This window comes from Helianthus annuus, chromosome 11 (assembly GCF_002127325.2).
Source record: "Helianthus annuus cultivar XRQ/B chromosome 11, HanXRQr2.0-SUNRISE, whole genome shotgun sequence".
Classification (NCBI taxonomy): Eukaryota; Viridiplantae; Streptophyta; class Magnoliopsida; order Asterales; family Asteraceae; genus Helianthus; species Helianthus annuus.
This window is the reverse complement of record NC_035443.2, coordinates 177,576,273-177,601,656: the sequence shown is the minus strand read 5'-3', so window position 1 is coordinate 177,601,656 and position 25,384 is coordinate 177,576,273. Positions and strand designations below refer to the sequence as shown.

The 25,384-nt window shown below is 38.0% G+C and overlaps 1 protein-coding gene across 2 annotated transcripts; it reads left to right on the top strand.

Moving 5' to 3' along the window:
• The first annotated feature begins 380 nt into the window (after window positions 1–380).
• LOC110891225 lies at window positions 381–21,126 on the top strand. 2 transcript variants are annotated; one of them, XM_035980312.1, is made up of 19 exons: window positions 381–743; window positions 1,497–1,684; window positions 1,916–2,020; window positions 2,110–2,181; window positions 3,292–3,439; window positions 3,636–3,718; window positions 3,911–3,966; window positions 4,572–4,702; window positions 4,786–4,876; window positions 4,990–5,055; window positions 6,060–6,282; window positions 6,394–6,495; window positions 7,271–7,356; window positions 7,470–7,592; window positions 7,683–7,752; window positions 7,856–7,947; window positions 20,210–20,314; window positions 20,400–20,516; window positions 20,960–21,126. In XM_035980312.1, the coding sequence occupies exons 1-18, from the start codon at window positions 427–429 to the stop codon at window positions 20,511–20,513; spliced, it is 2,172 nt and encodes a 723-aa protein (XP_035836205.1). In that variant the 5' UTR covers window positions 381–426; the 3' UTR covers window positions 20,514–20,516; window positions 20,960–21,126. The 2 variants fall into 2 exon arrangements, with proteins under 2 accessions (XP_035836205.1, XP_035836204.1); XM_035980311.1 differs by lacking the exon at window positions 20,960–21,126 and having other exon boundaries at window positions 20,400–20,748.
• The last annotated feature ends 4,258 nt before the right edge of the window (window positions 21,127–25,384 follow it).

Sequence of the window (25,384 nt, the reverse complement as noted above, 5' to 3'; positions counted from 1 at the left end):
TTGCACACAAGAAAAAGTATTGCTTGCACAATATTCTCTATATTTTCTTTAAGGAAACATCACATTATTCTTCAAGCAACATATGAAACAAGTGCCATTGAGATAGTGGTGGAGGGTAGGAAAAATTTGTTCCTTGACTCTCTCCATTATTTTCTACGGTATCCAGGTGAATGGCGAATACGGATGGCGCCGGTTCGTCTTGGATAAGAGACGAGGTTTTACCGATTATTTCATTGTCGTGTCTTCGGACTGGTGGAGGTTAGGTTTCTGCGCATCTGGAAGAGCCAAAAGACTGACAGCGATCGAGTAGTCGACCTTAATCACAGCGTCCGATGTGACGATAGTTAGAATATCGTTCCTTCCCGTTAAAAAAACATATGAAACAAGTAACAAGACACGATGAACGTTGAATATTTCCACCAATAAATGGCACTTTCAGCCATCACAACCGCCGCCATAACCACCAGTCGCCACTCCATCTTATCACATTCACCATCCGTATCAAACCTCACACTCCTCATAACAACACACCGTCTTCATTATCATTATCGCCACTCCAGAAAACTCATTACAACAACAATGGCATCATCTTCACCGGACCACAAGACCACTGCACCCTACGGCTCCTGGCACTCTCCGATCACCTCCGACGTCGTTTCCGGAGCTTCCAAAGGCCTCGGAGGCACCGCCGTTGACTCTCACGGTCGCCTATTTTGGCTTGAGTCACGTCCTACTGAAGCCGGGTAGGTCAATGTTAATCGATGATTTTACGAGCCCTAATTTTGGTAGTTTGGTGTTTTATTGGTGAAATGTTGATTTAGTTAGTTTCTGAAACCCTAATTACTGTAATTTGTTGTTTCATAGGCGATTGTTGATAGATTTTGTTGTTTCATAGGCGATAGTTGATAGATTATTGGTAAAATGTTAGTTTAGTTCGTTTACGAAGATCTAATTGCTGTAGTTTGTTGTTTCGTAGGCGACTGTTGATAGATTTATCAGTAAAATATTAATTTGGATACTTTCCGAAACCCTAATTACTGCAGTTTTTTGTTGTTTTATTGCGGTTTTATAGACGATCACTTATAGTTATCCTCCAAAACTTAAGTAATTTGTTGTTTCATAGCCGATCACTGATAGAATTATTGATAAACTGTTGATTTAGTTATTTTCAAAGAACCTAATTTTTGTCGTTTGTTGTTTTATCACGGATTTATAGACGATCGTTTATAGTTACTTTTCGAAAACCTAATTACGGTAATTTGTTGGCGATTGCTGATAGAATTACTGGTAAATGTTAACTTAGTTATTTTCCGAACTCCTAATTAGTGTAATTTGTTGTTTTATTGCGGTTTCATAGACGATCTTTTATAGTTATTTTCTGAAAACCTGATTACTGTAATTTGTTGTTCCATAGGCGACTGTGGATAGATTCATTGGTAAAATGTTGATTTTGTTATTTTCCAAAAACCTAATTAATGTAATTTGTTGTTCTATAGACGATCGGTTATAGTTAAAGGGGATAAAGACGAAAACAAAGAAGCTATTGATGTAACACCGAAAGAATTCTCAGTCCGTACAGTTGCCCAAGAGTACGGTGGTGGTGCCTTTTCAATTTCAGGAGACACTGTTGTTTTCTCGAATTACAAAGATCAAAGGCTTTACAAGCAATCTACAGATTCAAAAGGTTTGACCTAATAACTATCACATTAATCTGATATTAAAAATATTTGCCACAATGTTAATGGAAATCAATTGGCATTACTCATTAGAAAAGTGTGTATGACATAAATCATAAGGCGCGTCTTGTTTTCAAATGTCAAAATGAATAGTTTTGACTTGATCACAAAAGTCAAACTGTAACAACTTTTTTTCATGTATCTAGAGTTTAGTAAAATTTGGTATGTTTTAAGTGTAGATTCAGCACCTGTGCCACTTACCCCTGATTATGGTGGACCTTTGGTGAGCTATGCGGATGGAGTTTTTGATACATCACTTAATCGGTTTATCACTGTTATGGAAGGTACTTTTTTTTTGTCTTGTGCCCACAATTTTTATATATCCCTTTCAACCATTTATCCCACTAAATATTGTCATGTTTATTTCTGTTAGACCGACGTGAAAGTAGCTTGGATGCAATCACAAGCATCGCATCGATAGAACTTGGTGGTAACACTATTCAAGGTATGGTTAGCGATTGTGTTCTCAATTTTTGTTTCAATTGTTTTCTGGTCTTGAGTATTGAGTCATTTAGTTTTGCTAGTGGTGGCAGGATTTGCGTAGGGCTGTCCCTTTTTATCTGAAACCCGACCCGAATTCGAAGCCACCTGAACCTGAATTAGAGAATACCCGAAAAACCCGAACCCGAGTAACCCAAACCCAACCAACCCGAACCTTAAATGGCTCGGTTATCGGGTCACTTTTTCCCAACCAAAAACCCGAACAACCCGACCCGAAAAACCCAAATCTCGAAACCCGAACATTATTGTCTTTTTTTATAGATGCGATTTGATTTGGAGTGTTTTATATTTGAAACATTAAGATTTGGGACTTTTGAACATTATCATACCATATTGTTAAATGATGTTTGAATTGTGATAATATTTTTTTTAACAACATGATATATTTGATGATATTTGGCGAAAAAAAAACGATTTTTTTTTTTAATTTTACATATAAACCTGAAAACCGAACAACCCGACCCTGAATAACCCAAACCCGAACAACCCGAATTTTAAATGAGTCGGTTATCAGGTTACTTTTCGGTTTTCCTAGCCAAAAACCCGAACAACCGGACCCGAAAAACCCGAAACACGAAGGTCACCCCTAGATTTATGGGTCTGGGAGGTTGGGTAACTGGCCAAAACGTGTTTAGGTTAAAACAGGCAGTTTTTTTGGTATCTGTTAAAATGGATCCGGTTGGGTTGAGCCACAAACACTTTTGTCCATATCTGTTTTAAGTATTTTTTGCAGTGATATACATTTTTCCAAAGCGATAATTTTACAACAATAATATAAATTTTTGAATAAATGATCTAGGAGGTTGTATACATTAAAATAGGCTTTAGGGCGACTCAACCTGTTTGACGTGTTCGTCCCCATTTGACCGCTTCCCCTTTTGGCTTATTTTTATTAACCTTGCTGAAATAAAACACACACATGGAATCGTTATTTTCATAATCAAATGGGATGAAAATGCTGTCTCTATGTTACGCACTCAGTGCGAACCTTGATCTTGTACTTTTGATGGTAAATACTAAATAGCCATTTTTTGTCATTTATGGTGACACGCAGAACCAAAAGTATTAGTTGGTGGAAATGATTTTTATGCATTCCCGAGACTGGATGCTTCTGGAAAAAAGCTGGCGTGGATTGAATGGAGCCATCCGAACATGCCATGGGATAAATCACAACTCTGGGTCGGCTATATTTCCGATACTGGGTAAACATAGTGCTTTGTTTTTTTGAGTTATTATTTCAAATTATAATGCTTTATAATTTGAATGACTGTGTAACCTCTGTGTTACGTCTGGTTCCTTGAAAGTTTTTGCCATGCTATAATTCATCTCATCCTTCTTTATTATTGTCCATTATGTTTCTCATACATTCGATTATGCTAATTCCATTTATTTGTACAGAGATGTGTATAAACGTGTATGTGTGGCAGGAGGTGATTCTGCAATAGTAGAATCTCCAACCGAACCAAAATGGTCTGATGAAGGTAAAGTGTACTCTCGATTCACGACAAAATTTACACTTCTGTAGCTCTAAATATGAATCAGGTCCTCAAATATTATGCTATTGTATATTTATATATTTTTATACCTCGTGTAGAAAGTTACTAAAATCTGTAATCTCATGAGGGGGTTTACAGGTGCATTATTTAATCATTTTAGCATCTTACGTACTGCAGGGGAATTGTTCTTCATCACTGACAGAAAAAGTGGATTTTGGAATCTTCACAGATGGGTAATTCTCGAAAAATGTTGTTATTTATGTTCTGGTTGTGTATCTGTCGTTACCTAGCATAGTTGTCAATAGCGAGCGTAGCGATCGCTATAGCACACTCAGTGGCGAAGCTTGATATTTTGGACAGGGGGGTCGAAAACGTATATACCCAAAATTTTCTATACGAAAACTACACACTCTCTACTACTGTGCGAAAAGTTCGGGGGGTCGGCCGCCCCCTCCCTCCCTACTTAACCTGCGCCCTTGAGCACGCTACATAGCGTATAGGTCTAGGCTTGCTATTAGGGTTGAAACGGTAGATAGCGATGATAGCGACAATTTTTTTTTGTTTTTTTAATATAAGTAACAATTAAATATAGCTATAAAATAGTTAGAGTTTAGGTTTTTGTTAAATATACATGTATAATAGCATATATACCAGGGTATTTTGATATAATATACATAAAAAATTAAAAAAAAAAAATTCTAGTGTATCGCGATTTATAAAATAGCCGCCCGCTATTCGCTATGTAGCATATAGGTACCTTATCGCTATTTGTCGCTATTCGCCATTAACAACTATGTTACCTAGTATATTCAATAATAATCCATTTCTTAAATATCAGGTTGAATCTGATAATACGGTGGCGCCAATATATTCATTAGAGGCTGAATTTGCAAGACCATTATGGGTGTTTGGTATGAACTCGTATGAGATTATTAAGGAGCAAAATAACTTAATTGCTTGCACTTACAGGTTATGTGTTGTTTTACATTCATCATTTTATTTTTAAAACCTTTTCGTTCCATTTCAGTTGATTAAAATTTTATGACGTGCAGGCAGAAAGGAAGGTCATATCTCGCAATTGTGGACAAAAATAAGAGCACATTATCCGTCCTTGAGAGTCCTTTCACAGATTTAATGAATATTGTAATCTCACTACACCTTGTTCTTGACGGTTCTTGTTTTATTTTGACTGGGTTGTCAGTTATCACTGGGGTTATCTAATGTTATTGTTAATAATTATCAATTCTTTTCCGTAGACTTCAGGTGTAAAATGTCTATATGTTGAAGGGGCATCTGGAGTCCACCCGATGTCAATAGCTAAGGTACTATTCCTACTGTTCATAACTATCGACATTGCTTATTTAAACACCCACTAAAAGCCTTTCACTAAATCAGAAGTATAACCGCTTTTCTTTCAAACATCAAAACATTATTGTCCAGATAATTAGTTCCAATTTGCAAATCCGGAGCACCCCCTTTCTAAGTTTATCAATAGATTTATATCTATTAGACTATGGGCCCACGGGTTTGGTTAGGTTTTTAGGGTTACTCGTAATCCCTATATATTGTAACCTACTCATTCAATAATGATCATTCAGTCTTTAATAATCTTACATGGTATCAGAGCCAGCCTAGGCTCTATACCGTTTCCGTCGTGCCGCACACAAATATACAAACCCTAGCCGTCACCACTTGAAAAAAACCCTAGACAGGGCGGCGTGCCGCCACTGCCGCCCTGTCCGGTCTTTGTTCGTTTTCCGTTTCCATTTTTTTTCAGTTTTGTGTTCAAATAAAGCTTCGTCTTCGGTTCTAGATTCACCGGTCTTCTTACGGTCTCTTACCACACAGATGATGCTACGGCTCATCCTGTTGATTTCGCATCTCCGTCAAACCGCCCCTTGCCGCCGTGCCGCCGCCGCTCATTAGACTACGGTCTTCGCGCGCCGCCTACAGGATTACGATCCGCCGCCGCGCCGCTACCAGCCGCTGCTGCACTTCCGTATTGGTTGTCTCTTATTGGATTACGAGATCATTCAAAACCGTGTATCGAAGATTATGGATTTAAGATTGCAAGATTATGGAATTTTGATCGAAATCGAAGACAGTTTTTTAGCGTTTATTATTGTTTTTTGTTTTCAGTCTAAGCTTCTAGTTCCATCGGCTACGACTGCGGGGGAGTATTAGACTATGGGCCCACGGGTTTGGTTAGGTTTTTAGGGTTACTCGTAATCCCTATATATTGTAACCTACTCATTCAATAATAATCTTACAATATCATCAAACCATTGTTTATAATTGATGTGAACTGATCGTGTGTGGGGGACAGGTGTCTTTAGATGAGCAGGCATCAAAAGTAATTGATTTCAAGATTGTTTGGTCTTCTTCACCTACTATTTCAGAATACAAATCATACTTTAGCTCTCCAGAATTTATCGAGTTTCCAACCGAAGTCCCTGGTGAAGTGGCATATGCATACTATTATCCACCAACGAATCCCGTTTATCAAGCCAGTCAAGATGAAAAACCTCCATTACTGTTAAAGAGTCATGGTAACTGTTTTTTTTCCCATTTTTATTAAATTCACGTGTAGTTGTGCACATACATGCATGCACACATAGTTTTTACATTCATATTGTGTATTTCACATTTTATATGAACAGGAGGACCTACTGCCGAGACACGTGGAATCTTAAATCTTAATATACAGTTTTGGACTAGTCGTGGTTGGGCTTTCGTGGATGTGAATTATGGTGGAAGTACCGGTATGTTGAAGTTTAGAATGATATCGTATTCACATAAATAAATTCGGGTTTATAGTTTAGTACTTTAGTATATGTTGGGCACTTGGGCTATGTGACCTATAGGTCTTCTGTAAAAGTGTCATCTTCGGCCCATCTACTTGTTAACGGGTCAAATCGGGTTACTTTTTTTTACCTATGGGTAAAAGGAGTAGCTGAAAAAAAATGAGTCAAACGGGTCATCAGTTGACCAAAGTCTATTTTTCAAAGCATACACCAACAGAGTCACTTGATTTTAAAATTAATCAGTTCTTGTAATAATATACCTTTTGTAATTGTATTTAACACAGAAGTTGTTAAGAATGTTTTAAGAATTGGACGCATAGTTGTCAATAGTGAATAGCGGACGATAGCGACAAGCTACCTATACGCTACATAGCAATAGCGATCAAATAGCTGGTGCTATTTCATATTTAGCAATAGACTAGAAGAAAATTTTAGAAAAATTTTGTATGTATATTTTACCCAAAAAAATATAAAAAAGCTAAAATTTTACAAAAATCTCGCTATTTACCGCTATTTGTCGCTACCAGCTATATAGCGACACATGAGCGCTACGCTACGCTATTCGCTATAGCGGGCGCTATGCTCCCTATTAATAACTATGATTGGACGAAAGTGCTCCTTCTTCGATATTTTGTCTTCAGCATGGTTCTAACTTCTAAGTTCTAACTACTCTTAAAATCATTAACTAACTCATATATTTGCTACTAAAATTGCATTATGTCATGTTTTGAAGGTTATGGTAGAGCATTTCGTGAAAGGCTATTGAAGCGCTGGGGTATGGTTGACGTTAACGATTGTTGCAGTTGCGCTCAGTTCTTGGTATTTTACCACAAATTTAATCCTTACAAAATAACCATTCGGTCACATGTATTTGCCTTTTTTCAAGTTGTGCTGATATTCGTTTTTCTTTTTTCTGCTCTCTTTTTGTACAGGTGGATAGTGGAAAGGCAGATGGTGAAAGACTATGCATCACTGGTGGCTCTGCTGGCGGTTACACAACATTGGCTGCACTTGCATTCAAAAAAACTTTTAAGGCTGGAGCTTCTTTATATGGTGTAAGTACTCTGTTATTAATGACCTGTTGAAATTTTTTTCGATTTATTTTGTCACCGCTACATTTAACATATGGTAACCATCTTGAACAGGTAGCTGACCTGAAGTTGTTGAAAGAAGAAACTCACAAGTTTGAGTCCCGATACATGGATAATCTTGTTGGTAATTATTATTTAATTTCACTCCTACGTTACGATGGTTTTCATCTATCTGAACCTTTTGTGTACGTGAATTACTAGCTGATGATATATTAACATTGCAACAGGGGGTGAAAAAGAATTCTTTGAGAGATCACCTATCAATTTTGTTGATCAATTTTCTTGCCCTATAATCCTCTTTCAAGGCTTGGAAGACAAGGTATTGGAAGCGTTTTTTTGTTATTTGTTCACCGTGGTAAAACTTTGCCTTATAAACAGTTTGTAAGGCCTCCTAATCCAAGATCTCACTCAGCTAAAGCCACCAACAGGTGTGCGGAATCCACCTGATGATTAACCACTGTAGATGAAACACTAGAATGCAAAGATTTGTGAGAGAAATCAAGAATACACTGAGTATTCTTGATGAGGAAGATGAATGACGTCACTCACACAAAGTAGCCGCCAAACAAAACACACACAATGATTAGGGTTAGGTGCACAGAATTCACACAGAATCGTCGCCTTGTCTATTCCACATAAAGGTATAAATACAAGGCAAACCCCGGACTTTCAAGACAAACTAGAAAGCCCGGACAAACAAACTACACAAAGCTCAGACCTTTTGTCCTAAACAAAACTCAGACAAAAGGCTAGGCTAAAACTTGGACAGAATGTCCAAGGATAAAACTAGGACTAAGTTTCACTATATGTACAATAAAGACCCTATAACATGGGAGACATGCACTTATCACCTAAAGTGCATTAACAAACTCCCCCTTGATCAGTGCATGGTCTTCATTGGTCTTGAGATCTTCATACTCTCTTCGAGAAGCTGCTTCCTGCCCAGACCTTGTTCTTCACACAGAACTGAACCACCTTGATGAACTGGTCAGCTAGAACACGATCTTCTTCATTGTATTTTAGAGGTAGGCGCCGAAGCTTCTTCAGATGTGCTTCCCTTAGGTTGGCAAGCCAAATCGGATCCAGAACTTTAGCAATCTCAACCGTCACTTTTTTTTTGGTAATCACATCTTCTCCAGTCTTGCTATTGAGATACCAATAACCTATGTTGTCAAATTTGTCGAGATCAAACTTACGCATAGGAATTACGGAGGCATCTCGCTGGAGGATAGACCATCTTCCATTCTTCTTTACCAGTGAACTTGTTTAAGTACTTAACTCCTCGACCAACCGCTGGCTTGAACATCTTCCATTTACTTTCTCGACTCTCAGCAACAAGATGAGGAATCAATCCTCTGATACTAGCAACATTTGTATGGTTGTTGAGATCGAGCTGAGCAATGTGATGGAGATCACGAGCTGGAAGAGTCTGAAGGAACTTGGCCCTTGGCCTGAAGTACTGTACCCCATCGGTCCTTTTTATCATTACCAGGCCGTGCTGCTTATCGAAATCCCAACTTCGAATCTGACCCGAATACTCACCTTTTGTGGATAAATACCTCTTCCTTTGAGTTTCATCTGGAAGATTTCTAAACCATTTGTGAGCTGCCAAGCTAACTTCCTCGAGAATTCGTATAGGATTAAAGATTTCTTCGGGCATTTCACAGCCAAACACAAAGCCTCTGATAACATCACTGTTGACCGGTAAGGACTCGTACTCAATCCTCTTCCCTTTCGCAGTCTCAATGAAACTGAACTTACCAGCTAGGTCGTCATCGGTTCGTCAATCTTCAACCATTTCCTCAACCACTTCACCAGCTCCTAAAACCAATTCAGCAGCAGGATCTAACTCAGAATCAGATAGGGCACCTGTATCAGAATCTACAGGGCCTTTATCTCCCCCTGCAGCTGCACCCGAAGACTCCCCCTCAACATGAGCCGAGGTTGCAGCTTCAGGGGCACGTGCGCTCCTTGACTACTCCCCTTGCTTCGCTGCGTTGGGATCCTTGTCCTTGTCAAGATCGTCTCTGATTTTCTTTAGTTCATCCATCTTGCATTTAGCCTGAACCTGAAAATTCGAAGCCGAAATCTCCCCCTGAGCAGCAAGGAGTGACACAAGATCTGTCACAATCCCGAGAAGCCGATCCGTAGTACTAACCAAAGTCTGTTGTCGGGCAGACGTCGAGGCATCTTGTGTTATGAACTTACCCAACTGAACACTCTGATCTTTGGTTAGACGAAAAAGCTGTGCCATCTGCTGGTCTCGAACTGCATCCCTTTTCTTCAAGAAAACAATTTCTTTCTGCTGCCTAGAGATTTGATTCTTATGTTGTACCATAACCTTGGCTGCATCCTGAAATTTGCCACGAACAAACTCCTGAAAGTTCTGCCCTTGACCTGAACTTGATGGTCTCGAAGTAGAAACAGTAGAAGATTTAGGAGCAGGAGGTCTTGAGCCAGACGGCTGTGCACTAGATGGCCTAGGACCTGAAGATGGTAGAACTGGAGGAAGCAGGCCCTTTCTTCGATCGCACCGGCGGACTCGGACCGAAAGCAACATTTGGACGTGCTTGTCGTGTCTTTAGCGCTTGCAAAGAAGAACTTCCTGATAAGGCAAACACATTACCCGTACCCATTTGAGAAGATAACGACCCAAATAGTGGTATCGCAGGAATCGGAGAAGACATTATCGGCGTTACTGGTTGAGGAGAAGTAACCATACTGGTAGCTTCCACAAAGGAAATGAATGGAAGTGAGGAAGACAGTGACGGGAGAGCTACAGATAACTCCATATTAAGAAGACCTCTGAAGTCTGATGGAGCAGAGCTGGATGTAAACGTGACCGAAGCAACCATCGGACTCGTAGACTGAAGATCCGAAACAGCAACACGTTGTCGCTTATACGTCATGAGAGGAACTGGCACACGAACAGTATCAGTATCAGGACGACGACGATCTTCATCATCATCATCAGAAGAGGACGAGCTAAACACAATTGAATCTAAATCATTCGCTCTGTCATTCCAACTAGCTAAGTGTATACTCCAGTCGGAAGAGGGACCGAAAGAAGCAACCTTCGCTCGAAATAACTCAAGCTTTTCTCTTTCAAAGGGTGAAATACGATTTTGAAGTTCCTTCATTACTAACAGAAGGTATTGTTTTTCAGATGGCATATCATCTACGGATTCATCCACAGAAACTTCTTCCGTAGGACGCTTTCCTTTGTCAACTGTACGGGAGGACGGACCCACATCTAGAGCTTCATCAAGCTCTAAAATCACATCATCAGTTTCTACAGCAACTCCTGTTGCCGAAGACGTAGAAACTGGAGTTTGAACAGACACAGTTTCTTAAATAGAAGCAACAACAACTGGTTCAGAAATCACTGGTTCTTGAACGGGTTCAGGATCCGGAAGATTAACCGGTGGTTGTTGAAGATCAACCTGAGGTTGAACAACCACGGGCTCGTGAGCATCTCCAACAAAGATTTGATCAACACCACTTCTAAAGTAGACATGTGATCTTCAGTCGCCTTCGAAAGTAGACATGTCGCTGGAGCAGACGAGTTAACCAACGGGCGCATGTCCATGATATATGTGTTACTCACCCTTGGAGCCCTCATAACGATCCAATCTTCAGGAACAGCAAATCCCGGACGCAAAACGAAGCAAGCTTTATCAGTGAACAACATTGTGTACTTGTTATCACAGATTTGAGAAACCGACATCAAGTTATCGTTCAATTCTTCAACGTAGTTCACTTTATGCAGCGTGATTTTTCCATTTGACACAGAGCCTTCACCGGTGATATATCCACCCTTTTCACCGGCAAAGTTCACATAACCACCACGAATTTGTTTAAAATTGTTCAATAACTCTTTATTTCCTGTCATGTGTCTGGAACAGCCACTATCGATATACCAAATATAGATAGCCCTCTTCAGCTGCTCCTACACTCCCCAACAAGAAAATTTAGTTAGAGTGTGGGACCCAAGCCATGTTGGTCTTGGGTCGTCCCGATTCGTCAACATAAGAAAACTCTTTGAAATAACCATCATCGCCTCTGTGTCCACCACTTTCATTTCGGAAGTTGTTGGAATGAGTCCCCGCAAATCGTGGATTATACGGAGTTGACGATCTGTTGGTATAACCAGAGTTTCCATACCCTCGGCTTCCATAGTTTTGGTAACTGTAATTTTGATTCCTGGGTGGCTCAAAATTTCTGCCAAATCTAGGAGCATCTTCGTGTCTTGAGAATGATCGTGGATGATTATCCGAATGCGGTCTTTGATTTGGAAATCGGGGGGGGGGGGGGGGTGACGCATTTCGATCATTCACGAGTCTGTTCTGTGCATGAGGTCTAACATAGTTGTTGTTCGAACCTTCAGAGCGTTGGTCATTCTCAAGTGCTTGGAAGGTAACATGATTTTGTCGTCTGTGAGGGGTTTTTTCACGAGTATCATGTCTTTGAGATGTGTTTTCCGATCTGTCCCCACGGTTAATAACAACGGGTTTCTCCTCTTGGTCCTGATTTTGTTGTGATTTAACATTTGGTTTAACAACTGGTTTTACTTCTTGTTTAATCACTTTGTTTTTCTCAACCTTCTGATTTTTACCATTTTTCTTTTCAACATTAACTGTTTCATTTTGTGGTTTTTCAACAAAAGGTTTCTTTTGATCAGGATAAACAAGAGATTTGCCCTTGTCATCTGGACAGTCTGCTGCTAAGTGTCCTTTCCCACGACACTTATAGCATTTGCGAATTTTTGCAGCATTCTTTGGACGTTCCTCATGATTGGTCGAAGATGATGAGGCATTGGTGGAATTTTTCGAAATTTGGTTCACAAACTGAGAGTTGGAACCTGTTTCGATCTTAACTTCTTTGACAAAATCCTCCCCTTTCACAAATTCAGTTTTAGGGATGACGACCTAGCTGGTAAGTTCAAACACCAGATTGGTCTGAAGGCAAATGATAAGCGTTTGTTGATTCTGTATCCTCGTTTTCTTTGTCTTATTTTTCGACATTTATTGCCGAATCTTTCGTTCGAAGGAACTTTACCTGCCTACGCTCAAGCACACATGCCTATTCGTATTTTCACTGATTGTGCCAGGGTTAACGAGTCCAAAAGGACTGATACTCGTCCTGTTACGACTCCCTTGCGTGGTGCTATTCTTCAAGGAAATTACAATCCAGAAATTGATCCGAATTGGTTAAACATTAGAAGTGGTGTTGATCAAATCTTTGTTGGAGATGCTCACGAGCCCGTGGTTGTTCAACCTCAGGTTGATCTTCAACAACCACCGGTTAATCTTCCGGATCCTGAACCCGTTCAAGAACCAGTGATTTCTGAACCAGTTGTTGTTGCTTCTATTCAAGAAACTGTGTCTGTTCAAACTCCAGTTTCTACGTATTCGGCAACAGGAGTTGCTGTAGAAACTGATGATGTGATTTTAGAGCTTGATGCAGCTCTAGATGCGGGTCCGTCCTCCCGTACAGTTGACAAAGGGAAGCGTCCTATGGAAGAAGTTTCTGTGGATGAATCCGTAGATGATATGCCATCTGAAAAACAATACCTTCTGTTAGTAATGAAAGAACTTCAAAATCGTATTTCACCCTCTGAAAGAGAAAAGCTTGAGTTATTTCGAGCGAAGGTTGCTTCTTTCGGTCCCTCTTCCGACTGGAGTATACGCTTAGCTAGTTGGAATGACAGAGCGAATGATTTAGATTCAATTGTGTTTAGCTCGTCCTCTTCTGATGAGGATGATGAAGATCGTCGTCGTCCTGATACTGATACTGTTCGTGTGCCAGTTCCTCTCAGGACGTATAAGCGACAACGTGTTGCTGTTTCGGATCTTCAGTCGACGAGTCCGATGGTTGCTTCGGTCACGGTTACATCCAGCTCTGCTCCATCAGACTCCAGAGGTCTTCTTAATATAGAGTTATCTGTAGCTCTCCCGTCACTGTCTTTCTCACTTCCATTCACTTCCTTTGTGGAAGCTACCAGTATGGTTACTTCTCCTCAACCAGTAACGCCGATGATGTCTTCTCCGATTCCTGCGATACCACTATTTGGGTCGTTATCTTCTCAAATGGGTACGGGTAATGTGTTTGCCTTATCAGGAAGTTATTCTTTGCAAGCGCCAAAGACACGACAAGCACGTCCAAAGGTTGCTTTCGGTCCGAGTCCGCCGGTGCGATCGAAGAAAGGATCTCTACGTTCTCCAGTTCTACCATCTTCAGGTCCTAGGCCATCTAGTGCACAGCCGTCTGGCTCAAGACCTCCTGCTCCTGGATCTTCTACTGTTTCTGCTTCGAGACCATCAAGTTCAGGTCAAGGGCAGAACTTTCAGGAGTTTGTTCGTGGCAAATTTCAGGATGCAGCCAAGGTTATGGTACAACATAAGAATCAAATCTCTAGGCAGCAGAAAGAAATTGTCTTCTTGAAGAAAAGGGATGCAGTTCGAGACCAGCAGATGGCACAGCTTTTTCGTCTAACCAAAGACCAGAGTGTTAAGTTGGGTAAGTTCATAACACAAGATGCCTCGACGTCTGCCCGACAACAGACTTTGGTTAGTACTACGGACCGGCTTCTCGGGATTGTGACAGATCTTGTGTCACTCCTTGCTGCTCAGGGGGAGATTTCGGCTTCGAATTTTCAGGTTCAGGCTAAATGCAAGATGGATGAACTAAAGAAAATCAGAGACGATCTTGACAAGGACAAGGATCCCAACGCAGCGAAGCAAGGGGAGTAGTCAAGGAGCGCACGTGCCCCTGAAGCTGCAACCTCGGCTCATGTTGAGGGGGAGTCCTCGGGTGCAGCTGCAGGGGGAGATAAAGGCCCTGTAGATTCTGATACAGGTGCCCTATCTGATTCTGAGTTAGATCCTGCTGCTGAATTGGTTTTAGGAGCTGGTGAAGTGGTTGAGTAAATGGTTGAAGATTGGCGAACCGATGACGACCTAGCTGGTAAGTTTAGTTTCATTGAGACTGCGAAAGGGAAGAGGATTGAGTACGAGTCCTTACCGGTCAACAGTGATGTTATCAGAGGCTTTGTGTTTGGCTGTGAAATGCCCTAAGAAATCTTTAATCCTATACGAATTCCCGAGGAAGTTAGCTTGGCAGCTCACAAATGGTTTAGAAATCTTCCAGATGAAACTCAAAGGAAGAGGTATTTATCCACAAAAGGTGAGTATTCGGGTCAGATTCGAAGTTGGGATTTCGATGAGCAGCACGGCCTGGTAATGATCAAAAGGACCGATGGGGTACAGTACTTCAGGCCAGGGGCCAAGTTCCTTCAGACTCTTCCAGCTCGTGATCTCCATCACATTGCTCAGCTCGATCTCAACAACCGTATAAATGTTGCTAGTATCAGAGGATTGATTCCTCATCTTGTTGCTGAGAGTCGAGAAAGTAAATGGAAGATGTTCAAGCCAGCGGTTGGTCGAGGAGTTAAGTACTTAAACAAGTTCACTGGTAAAGAAGAATGGAAGATGGTCTATCCTCCAGCGAGATGCCTTCTTAAAATTCCTATGCGTAAGTTTGATCTCGACTAATTTGACAACATAGGTTATTGGTATCTCAATGGCAAGACTGGAGAAGCTGTGATTACCGAAAAGAAAGTGACGGTTGAGATTGCTAAAGTTCTGGATCCGATTTGGCTTGCCAACCTAAGGGAAGCACATCTGAAGAAGCTTCGGCGCCTGCCTCTAAAATACAATGAAGAAGATCGTGTTCTAGCTGACCGGTTCATCAAGGTGGTTCAGTTCTGTGTGAAGAACAAGGTCTGGGCATGAAGCAGCTTCTCGAAGAGAGTATGAAGATCTCAAGACCAATGAAGACCATGCACTGATCAAGGGGGAGTTTGTTAATGCACTTTAGGTGATAAGTGCATGTCTCCCATGTTATAGGGTCTTTATTGTACATATAGTGAAACTTAGTCATAGTTTTATTCTTGGACATTTTGTCCTAGTTTTAGCCTAGCCTTTTTAGATTTCCCACGTGACTTTGGTTTTGACTTCACATTTTGAACTTGATTAAAAATTTCCAAAATTTTATTGCTTATCAAATTTTCAATGTTTTCAAGATTTACCTCATTTTTCTTTGAAACTCCACTCATCTTCGACTGATCTGAGTCAGTCACTTCATCTGGCTCAGATTCTGACTCACTTTGCGGTTCAACCGTCAGAGGGGTTTTTGGCACAAAATTTGCCAATTCAGGATCAATGCTTGGCATCGATGTATAGTTATGGTTTACCGGTGGAGGCACCTTACTATATCCAATGCCGAACATTTTTTCCTCAGATTCTTTGAGACGTTGGCTGTTAATACAAAAATTCATCGCTTCGGATGAATCCCCGAACTTTTCAATCTTTCGTTGCAAATCTAAAATCAGATTATCTTTTTCCAAAATGATTTTTTTCTTTTGTAAAACACAATTTTGATTCATTTCAAGTTCAGATTTTAATTTCTGATTTTTAAGATTTCCCTGAGCCACAAGTCTCTCAAATTCAGAGATATTATTTTTCAGCGCTTTTATCTTAATTCGGTATTCTTTATCCGAATTAAACAAAACAGCAATGAGTTCTATGGATTTTTCTAAATCTGCAATTATGTTTGTGTTATGAAGTGCATATCTGTCACTCAACACATCTAGCACATCGCTTATCTACAGAAGATGATTTTACCTCAATGCCAGCCATGAATGCACAAGCCTCGTTTTCTACGGAGTTTTCTTCCAACCTTTTAGCTTCTGCATCCGCAAATTGCTGCATTTCAGCTGTGGAGAGTTATCCCTTTTCTACATCTTCTGTCTTGTTAGACTTTTCAACAGACTCTTCATTCGATAGATTCGATGGATCTTCATTCTCAGCAACATTTCCCGAATCCAACTCTTCCCCAAAAACCTCAGCTACAACCGCAAGCTCCTCAATGCTAGTCTCTTCGACAACCTCTTCATACACTTCTTCGTTCCCAATTTCAGCTATAAATGCTTGTGATACAATAGCTCCTGAGATGTCTTCCAAAGCACAACCCCAGTCATAAGGCTCAGTCACACTCACACTCTGTAGAGGTTGAGCCACCATAGCATTGTTTGTCGAAGGTGTAAGATTTTCAGACCCACTTGAACGAGCACTCGAGTTAGAGGTAGCAGCTGATGCATTGTTGTGAGGTCTTGAATTATTTCCTCGAGAGTTGTTGTCTCTATCAGATCTTTCCATTTTCGGCTTTCGACAATCACGTGCAAAATGCCCGTAGATACCGCAGTTGTAACATTTTACCTTTGACATGTCGACTCCCATTCAAGTCTTTGTCTGACTCCTATGAACTTCCTACCCGTTCTCAACAGAAACTTCTTCGCTCTACGGACTAAGAGTGCCATGTTGAGTTGTAGATCATGTTCTTCCATTTCGTCTTGATCTATCTGATCAATGTCCTCATCGAGACTTGACGGTTCAACGAGTTTTCCAAAACAGAAGTTCTCGTAGGCTGTCATGAAGGACGCCAAAAGACTCATGTTTTCTTCAATCAACTTAAAACAACTTGCATCTATCTTAGGAATGTTCAAGCTTGTTCCTTGAGATTTCTGAGCTCCACTAGAAGAGTACATCCCTTGATTGGAATTGGTTGTTCCACTTGAACCGTCATTGTTGCTTATAAAGGCGTGTTCACTTGCAGAACCTTCATTCTCCGAATACAAGGCAACACCGACTCCACCATTACTACCCTTATCCGTTGGTTTCGAAGCCATATATAACTGAGGATCTTGAATCTTCTCGAAATCAGATGCTTGATCTTCCATATTCCAAGCATAACCCCTCAGTTTTTGGACAGCTTCTTCCAATGAGAGCTCCTCATAGAGAACACCCTCTTTAATCAATGTGGTGTACATATTCCATTCTCTGGAAAGACAATTCAGAAACTTTTCAACCTTCTCAAATTCAGTGTAGATACCCTCTTGACTTCTATCAAGTTCGCTCAACAGATGATAAAATCGGTTCACCGTGTCATCAAATGATTCATTTCTTAAAGCTTTGAACACAACAAATTGAGTCTTCAAACGTTCGAGACGTCGCTTCTTGTACATTGCATTTCCTTCATATCGCTGGATCATACTATCCCACAATTCCTTTGAGCTACTTCTCTTACGGAACGTATGAAGTATAGATTGTGTCATAGCCATCGTTATCATTGACATAGCTTTCTCTTCACAGTCATAAAATTTCTTCTGGTCGTCAGTGAGTGCCAAATACGTATCAATTGTCAACGTACGTACTGGAGTAGCTCCACATCCTTTAACGATACACAACCAGATTTTGATGTCTTTTGCTCGTACATATCTTTCGAAACGCTCCTTCCACTCAGGAAAATCAAGCTCGTTTATCAACACAGGAGGTTTGTCGTTACTCCCTACCTCAGCATTGTGCTTGAGGTTTTGCACCATTGCAGTCAGATTGTTGTTTGCCATTTCAGAAAACAACAGTAGGTTTCCAAGCAAGAACTGTGTTACTGAAAAGATTTTCTAAGTCCAAACTCGGAGAGAAAACACGGAGTGAAATGTCTGAGCTTTAATCAGAGTGTGAAATCCGGATCACAAAAACCTGAAATAAAACACAAAACAGAAAAACTCGGACACTACACTGTTAGGAATTTAAACTCAGACCACCTAATAAAAGAAGAAAAATTCGGACTCCCTAACAAAAGAAAACTCGGACTCCAGGAAAAGTTCAGACTCTAATAGAGGTTAAAATTCGGACTCTATAAGAAAATAAAGTTCGGATTCCACTGACAAGATAAAAGTCGGACTTCCTAAGCATATAAAATTCGGACAAGAAGGTTTAAAAATTCGGACTAAAGATCTAAAGACTCGGACCTAAATAAAAGGAAACAAACTCGGACTCAAGGGACTAATAAAACTCGGACTAGGTAAAGATTAAGTAAAATTCGGACTTAAGTAAAAGGAAATAGAACTCAGACCTGAAAGAAACTAGGGTAAAATTCGGACTACTAAGCTAGGGCATAAAATTCGGACAATATAAGGAGTTTAAAAATCGGACAAGAGTTTTGAAACTCAGAACAAGTAAGAGTTTCTCAAAACTCAGATCCAGTAACCAATCTCCGGACTATCTCCCCAATGTGACTTCACACTGGTTCAACAATACCCCGGAAACACAAACACAGAATTTAAACCACGGACAAATCTTCCAAAGATCAAACTCAGGAATCTTTTTCAACTTTCAACACTGAATAAACAAGAACCAAAACCCCTGTAAAACCCAGATGAAGAACAACACTAAAAATCACCAAACTACTCAAAATCCATCATCAAATCACTAGAGATGAATGAAGAATCATGAATAAAACACAAAAACTCACTAAACACTCACTAAACCCTATCAAAGTTTGAACTTTTCTCACAAAAACCTTCAAACTAAGAAACACCTACAGTAGTATGAGCACACTGCTCTGATACCACTTGTAAGGCCTCCTAATCCAAGATCTCACTCAGCTAAAGCCACCAACAGGTGTGCGGAATCCACCTGATGATTAACCACTGTAGATGAAACACTAGAATGCAAAGATTTGTGAGAGAAATCAAGAATACACTGAGTATTCTTGATGAGGAAGATGAATGACGTCAACTCACACAAAGTAGCCGCCAGACAAAACACACACAATGATTAGGGTTAGGTGCACAGAATTTCACACAGAATCGCCGCCTTGTCTATTCCACATAAAGGTATAAATACAAGGCAAACCCCGGACTTTCAAGAGAAACTAGAAAGCCCGGACAAACAAACTACACAAAGCTCAGACCTTTTGTCCTAAACAAAACTCAGACAAAAGGCTAGGCTAAAACTTGGACAGAATGTCCAAGGATAAAACTAGGACTAAGTTTCACTATATGTACAATAAAGACCCTATAACATGGGAGACATGCACTTATCACCTAAAGTGCATTAACACAGTTGAAACCGACCGAACCCTTATAAACAGTTGAAACCGACTGAACTGTTTAAACTGAAGCAAGTCGGTCGGTATGGTTCGGTTGACTGTTCGCTTTTGGCAGTTTGGAGCCTGGAACCCGTTAAGAACCGGCCATTTAACGTTTATATTTTTATGTTTTTTTAATTTTATTTATGGAATCACAGTTATTACCATCATGAGCCTTCTTTATAGTTTTAATTTTTTAGTAATGAACCGACCATTTAACGTTTATTATTTTTTATTATTTTTTTTTCATTCTTGGAATACACAGTTATAACCATCATGAGCCTTCTTTATAGTTTTAAATTTTTTAATACAAACGAATGAGTTTGAAAAGAAAATAATAAAAAAGGTTGGTTCCAACTGCCGAAATCATCCCCCCCCCCCCAAAAAAAAAAAAAAAAAAAAAAAAAAAACCAACCAACGCGGCAGGTTTTTTGTTTCGTTTGTAGCAAGTGATTCAGCCTAGGATTTCCGTCAAAAATCGGCTCATGAACACCCCTGGTTGCTAAAATATGGAACAAGTGGAAAATTTTATATCTATATCTTGTAGTTCTTGTATATATCATAATGAATCGATGTATGCTGTGTTACAGGTTGTACCTCCTGATCAAGCAAGAAAAATTTATCAAGCACTGAAAGCAAAAGGATTGCCAGTTGCTTTAGTGGAGTATGAAGGGGAGCAGCATGGTTTTCGTAAGGTTAGAAATATATAAAATGTCTTTGTTTTTTATTTTTATTTAATTTTGTGGTAAAAGTAAGTTGGTTACTGTAATATGTGTGCAGGCCGAAAACATTAAATTCACACTTGAACAACAAATGGTGTTTTTCGCACGTTTAGTGGGACACTTTAAGGTTGCAGACGAAATCGTTCCCATCAAGATTGATAATTTCGACTAAGAAGTATGTATTTTTATATCTTTTCGCACTTCACTAGCTTAGAGGTGACATTTTTGGCCTATTTTCCTAAATTGGTTCATGTTATGTTTTTTTCTTTGGGTCAAACAAGCAAAGTCAAACTCTTGGCTAAATGAAAACATGTATTTCAGAGTGAAAGTTAACCTTTTTGAACAATATTGTTATGTAATAATATTTACAGTAAATGTTTTTTTTAAAGACTGGTTGGGCTGTGGAACCGACGGTGATCTTACAGTTTGTGTTTGTCCCTCTAAATTTTAAGTGGGTTGGACGATCAATGTACAACCCGGTCGTTATACCAAACATATTCTTCAATTTACAGAATCGTTTTGTTGGTCCATGATCGGTCCATATGTTGATCGTGGTCTTACTTTGTTTGGGTATTTAACATATATAATCTTATATTTATCATTACAAATAATATGCAGAAAAGGAAGAAAAGTGCAACATATCAACGTAAAGGATGATTTCTGTAATTTTTGTAGTTCAAGAATGATTCGTGCAATAACGAAAACAATAATTTACTCTAATTTAGTATGCATGGACCGAATTTTAACTGGGTTGCGATAAAAGGAATTTCGGCCGGTTTGCTGAATTTGACTTTTTTGACATCGGGTTTTGAACGGTCAATGAATCCTTCAAATTGGGTATTTGAAGTGCTTTTAAGATATCAATTTATTGTATTATTACGCCAATCAAAGAAAACAAAAGAAAACAAAGAATGTCAAATCTCATTTGCGATTCTTCAACTCTTATCAAAGAAAATAAAAGAATGTCAAATTCTTCCACTTGATTTTATTACAAGTCTTTTGAATCCGTTTAAACCTTTTCAGTTTAGTGGTTCTCTAGTTACTTGAACTTATTAACTACATTTTTTTTCTTGGGCTATAATACACTTAAATACTTAACTCTAATGCCTATCTTAAATGGTGAACTATCTATCGTAGTTTAAAATTGTTGGGAAATCTGAACAATGAAACCGATTTGGCGTGCAATGCTCAAGTAGAGTTTTAAGAAGAGTTTTAAGAAGTGGATAATTATAGATTAGTAAATGCAATGTTTAATTTAAAAACCGGTTTTTTTAATTATACCGGGTTAGGCTCTGAAAAAGGTTTAACCGGTTGAACCGAGTTGTATTGGGCGGTTGAACCGGGTTACTATTTAACCCTATAATTCCATAAAATACAAACTCATCTCAAAAAACAATCCAATCTCAATTAGGATTTATGTAAATGATCATAGTTTTATCTAAAAAACAACTATTTTATTGTAAAATATTAAGCATTTTAAGAGCATTTTTATTACTTATAAACAATATTGCATTGTACAATGTGAAAAACAGTTTTAACAGTGATGGAATATTGGAATGGAAGGCACTAAGTTGATTATCGTAAATATGAAAAGCCAATATTACCTTAATTTCTTATTTTATTAAAATTAAGAAAAAAATCAAATTCCAAGGTAATGCAAACCGGTTCAACGGTTTGAACCGGTAGAACCGGATTTACCGCCGATACCTATGATATACCGTATTTGGATTTTACCGGCCCTTATCGTACCGGACCCGTGTCCGGTATCCGGTTTAACCGGCCGGTATGAACCAGTGTTTAAAACATTGAGTAAATGTGATTATGATTTAATAATTATTTGAAATTATCATGTCCTAGTTAATTAATTAGATAATTTTCTAGCATTAAATGTGATTATGATTTGATAATTATTGGAAATTACCATGTTCTATTAATTGATTAGATAATTATCTAGCATTCTAAAGAGTTAGGTTTGGATGTCTTTAGGATAATTATGTGAATAATTCTAGTTCCTAGTTATAGTTTAATGCGTTAGGTTTGCTATATATACCGTATATTGGGTAGAGATTCGTAATCAAGTTTTTAAGCAGTTTTCTTGATCTAATAGTATTATGGGAGTTGGCCATAATTTTATGCTCGTTTGAGTCTGAATGGGATTTGAAAAATATTTTTTCTATTTACGACATATCATACATCTGAATTTTTGTATGGATTTTCTTTTAGGGGGTGTTTGAAACTTGAATAGAGCTTTAAGACACATGTGATGATGTGAAATTGTAATAGTTTTCTTTTAATGGTGTTAAGTATCCAATTTTTTTTGAGTATTTTAGAATCTATACAATCATACGGAGGAGGGAGTGATAAATGTTACTGGGTAATTTAGTCTTTTCTTAAGTGAATTAGTTTCTCACTTGATTTTGAAATGGTTATAACTTTCTTCTACGTTAAATTATTTTAAAAAATATACACCATATTAACCATATTCTATTGCTATAGTTTTCTAAAAAAAAAAATTACAGGATTTTGAATACCCATTATGTGATTACATGATTTAAATACATAGTACCCATTATAATACCCAACACATGATTACGTGCTTTTTGAATACCCATTGCGTGATCACATATTCAACATAAATCATTACACATTCAATATAAATCCATTATATGATTACAAATTTAATATGATTTGTTATAACTAATGTTATTACAATTATGCTTCTTACGTGATTACACATTTAATAATAAAAACTTGATTGTTTATGCTTTATTACACAAATAAATCTTTTGTATACGACATTATGTGGGTATTATACGTTGATTTGGCTAATGTTTTGTATATTATTTATCCTTAATACATGATTATACCTGAAATATTAGGTATTCCATATGAAATATTATGTATTACATGTTTTGTTTTTACGTAATTGGTAAACCATAATTTTTCGTTGACTTTTAGTTTTAGTTAGATTAAAAAAGCCGTGATTTGTACCATTAATCGCGGAATCAATTGTCTTCTCAATATTAATAAAATAATCATAATATTTATGGGACAAATAATCTAATCCTAGGATACGTTGTGTATTTGGAAGTCTCAGTCATTTCATCAATAAAAATACTTGAGTAAATGGCGGTTTTGGTCCTTGTGGTTTATAGGCCATTGCTATTATCAGAAATGTTTTGTGATTTTAATACCAATGTTTTTATTTTATTGCAATTTCACTCCACCATATTAACTCCATTTGTATTCTAGTTAAAACCAAGTCACATGATAGTGAAAGGGAAAACTCGTAAATAACCAAAAATTTATGCCATATAATAAAGAATTTTTTTTAAAAATTTATATAATATAAAAAATCATGTACGTGATCATAATTGGCTGTATTTAGAAAGCCAAACCAGACCTCTTGGTCCTAAGTAAAATCGAGAACGACACGTATGGACATGCCACAAATTCATTTACGAGCTAATAAACCTATTTGATTTTAAGTGAACTATAAACCCTCTAGTATTGTCTTAACGTTTTCCGTTTCTTATCGCCGTGACCCTCAAAATATACCCGTAGTATATGGGGTTTGAACATACGCTTTCTTTTTTCTTACACAGTAAGCCTGAAACATTTTGGTCCGTACTCTTTTTTATCTCTTTGCTATATTATATAAAGAGAATGGGTCCTGTACATGAGAGAAGATTCGTACGAAGCATACGCGAGGTTGAAAGGAGGACAAGTATTCTTGGCTTGAAGGGTAATTTAGTCCTTTCTCACTTAAACAATTTCCCCACTTTGATTTTCAAACCGCTATATCTTTTTTCATGCGTTAATATTTAAAAAAAAAAAAATTTACACCGTATTAACAAGCATTTCATTCTCTTTAATTCGAGCAGCATATTGCTATAATTTTCTTAAAAAATACAAGAGTTTGAATACCCATTAGTTTATTACGTGATTACGTGATTTTGAATATCCAACACATGACTACATGATTTTGAATCCACATTACGTGATTACACTTTCAACATAAAGCATTACGTGATTTTACATTCAATATAAATCCATTACTTGATTATACATTAAATATGATTTGCTATAACTGATGTTATTACGGTTATGATATTACGTGATTACATATTCAATAATAAGAACTTGATTGTTTTATGCTTTATTACGTGATTGAATCTCTAATATACAACATTATGTGGTTATTATAGATTGATTTGGCTAATGCTTTGTATATAATATATCTTTAATACATGATTAGGCCTAAAATATTAGGTATTACATATGAAATATTATATATTACATATTTTTGTTTTTACGTAATCACTCAGTGTGGGTATCACATAAAATTCTATAATGAAATCAGTAATTACCAAATGAGTATTCAAAATCACGTTCACGTAGTCACGTAATAATACATAGTCAGCTATTTTTATGTAATTACGTAATCACTTAGTGAGGTTTCACATACTATAATGAAATCACATAATAGGTATTCAAATCACGTAGTCATTGCTGGGTTTCATAATCACGTAATGTGTATTCAAAAATCATGTAATTTTTTTAAAGAAAACTATAGCAATAGACTGCTTGAATTAAAACGGATGAAATGCTCGTTAATACGGTGTAATTTCAAAAAAATATATTAACGTATGAAAAAGTTATAGTTGCTCGAAAATCAAGGGGAAAGGAGTTAAAGTGGGAAAGGATCATAATACTCTGCATTTGTTTCTTCAATTGTTTGAACATCGTAATTACAAAAATGTCATCCCTAGTTTTGAGCCATTGATCTTGGTAGATCAATGGCTGGGATTCTCACCTATCCTTCGTACAAGAGAAGACTCTTGTACAAGATCAGAAGACTCTTGTACAAGATCTGGATACATTATATAAACTAGGAAGTTATATAAACTTGATTATATGAAAATTTTGAACTATTTACAAAATCTTGTACAAGATCTGGATACATTATATAAACTAGGAAGTTATATAAACATGATTATATGAAAATTTTGAACTATTTACAAAATATTCGATCAATAGTGC

Bases quoted from the DNA above. Each gene is read 5' to 3' on its own strand.
- LOC110891225 (XM_035980312.1), top strand. From the start codon at position 427: ATGGCACTTTCAGCCATCACAACCGCCGCCATAACCACCAGTCGCCAC. The intron at 744-1,496 runs GTAGGTCAATGT...GTTGTTCTATAG, and splicing joins TCACGTCCTACTGAAGCCGG to ACGATCGGTTATAGTTAAAG. The intron at 3,967-4,571 runs GTAATTCTCGAA...CTTAAATATCAG, and splicing joins TTTGGAATCTTCACAGATGG to GTTGAATCTGATAATACGGT.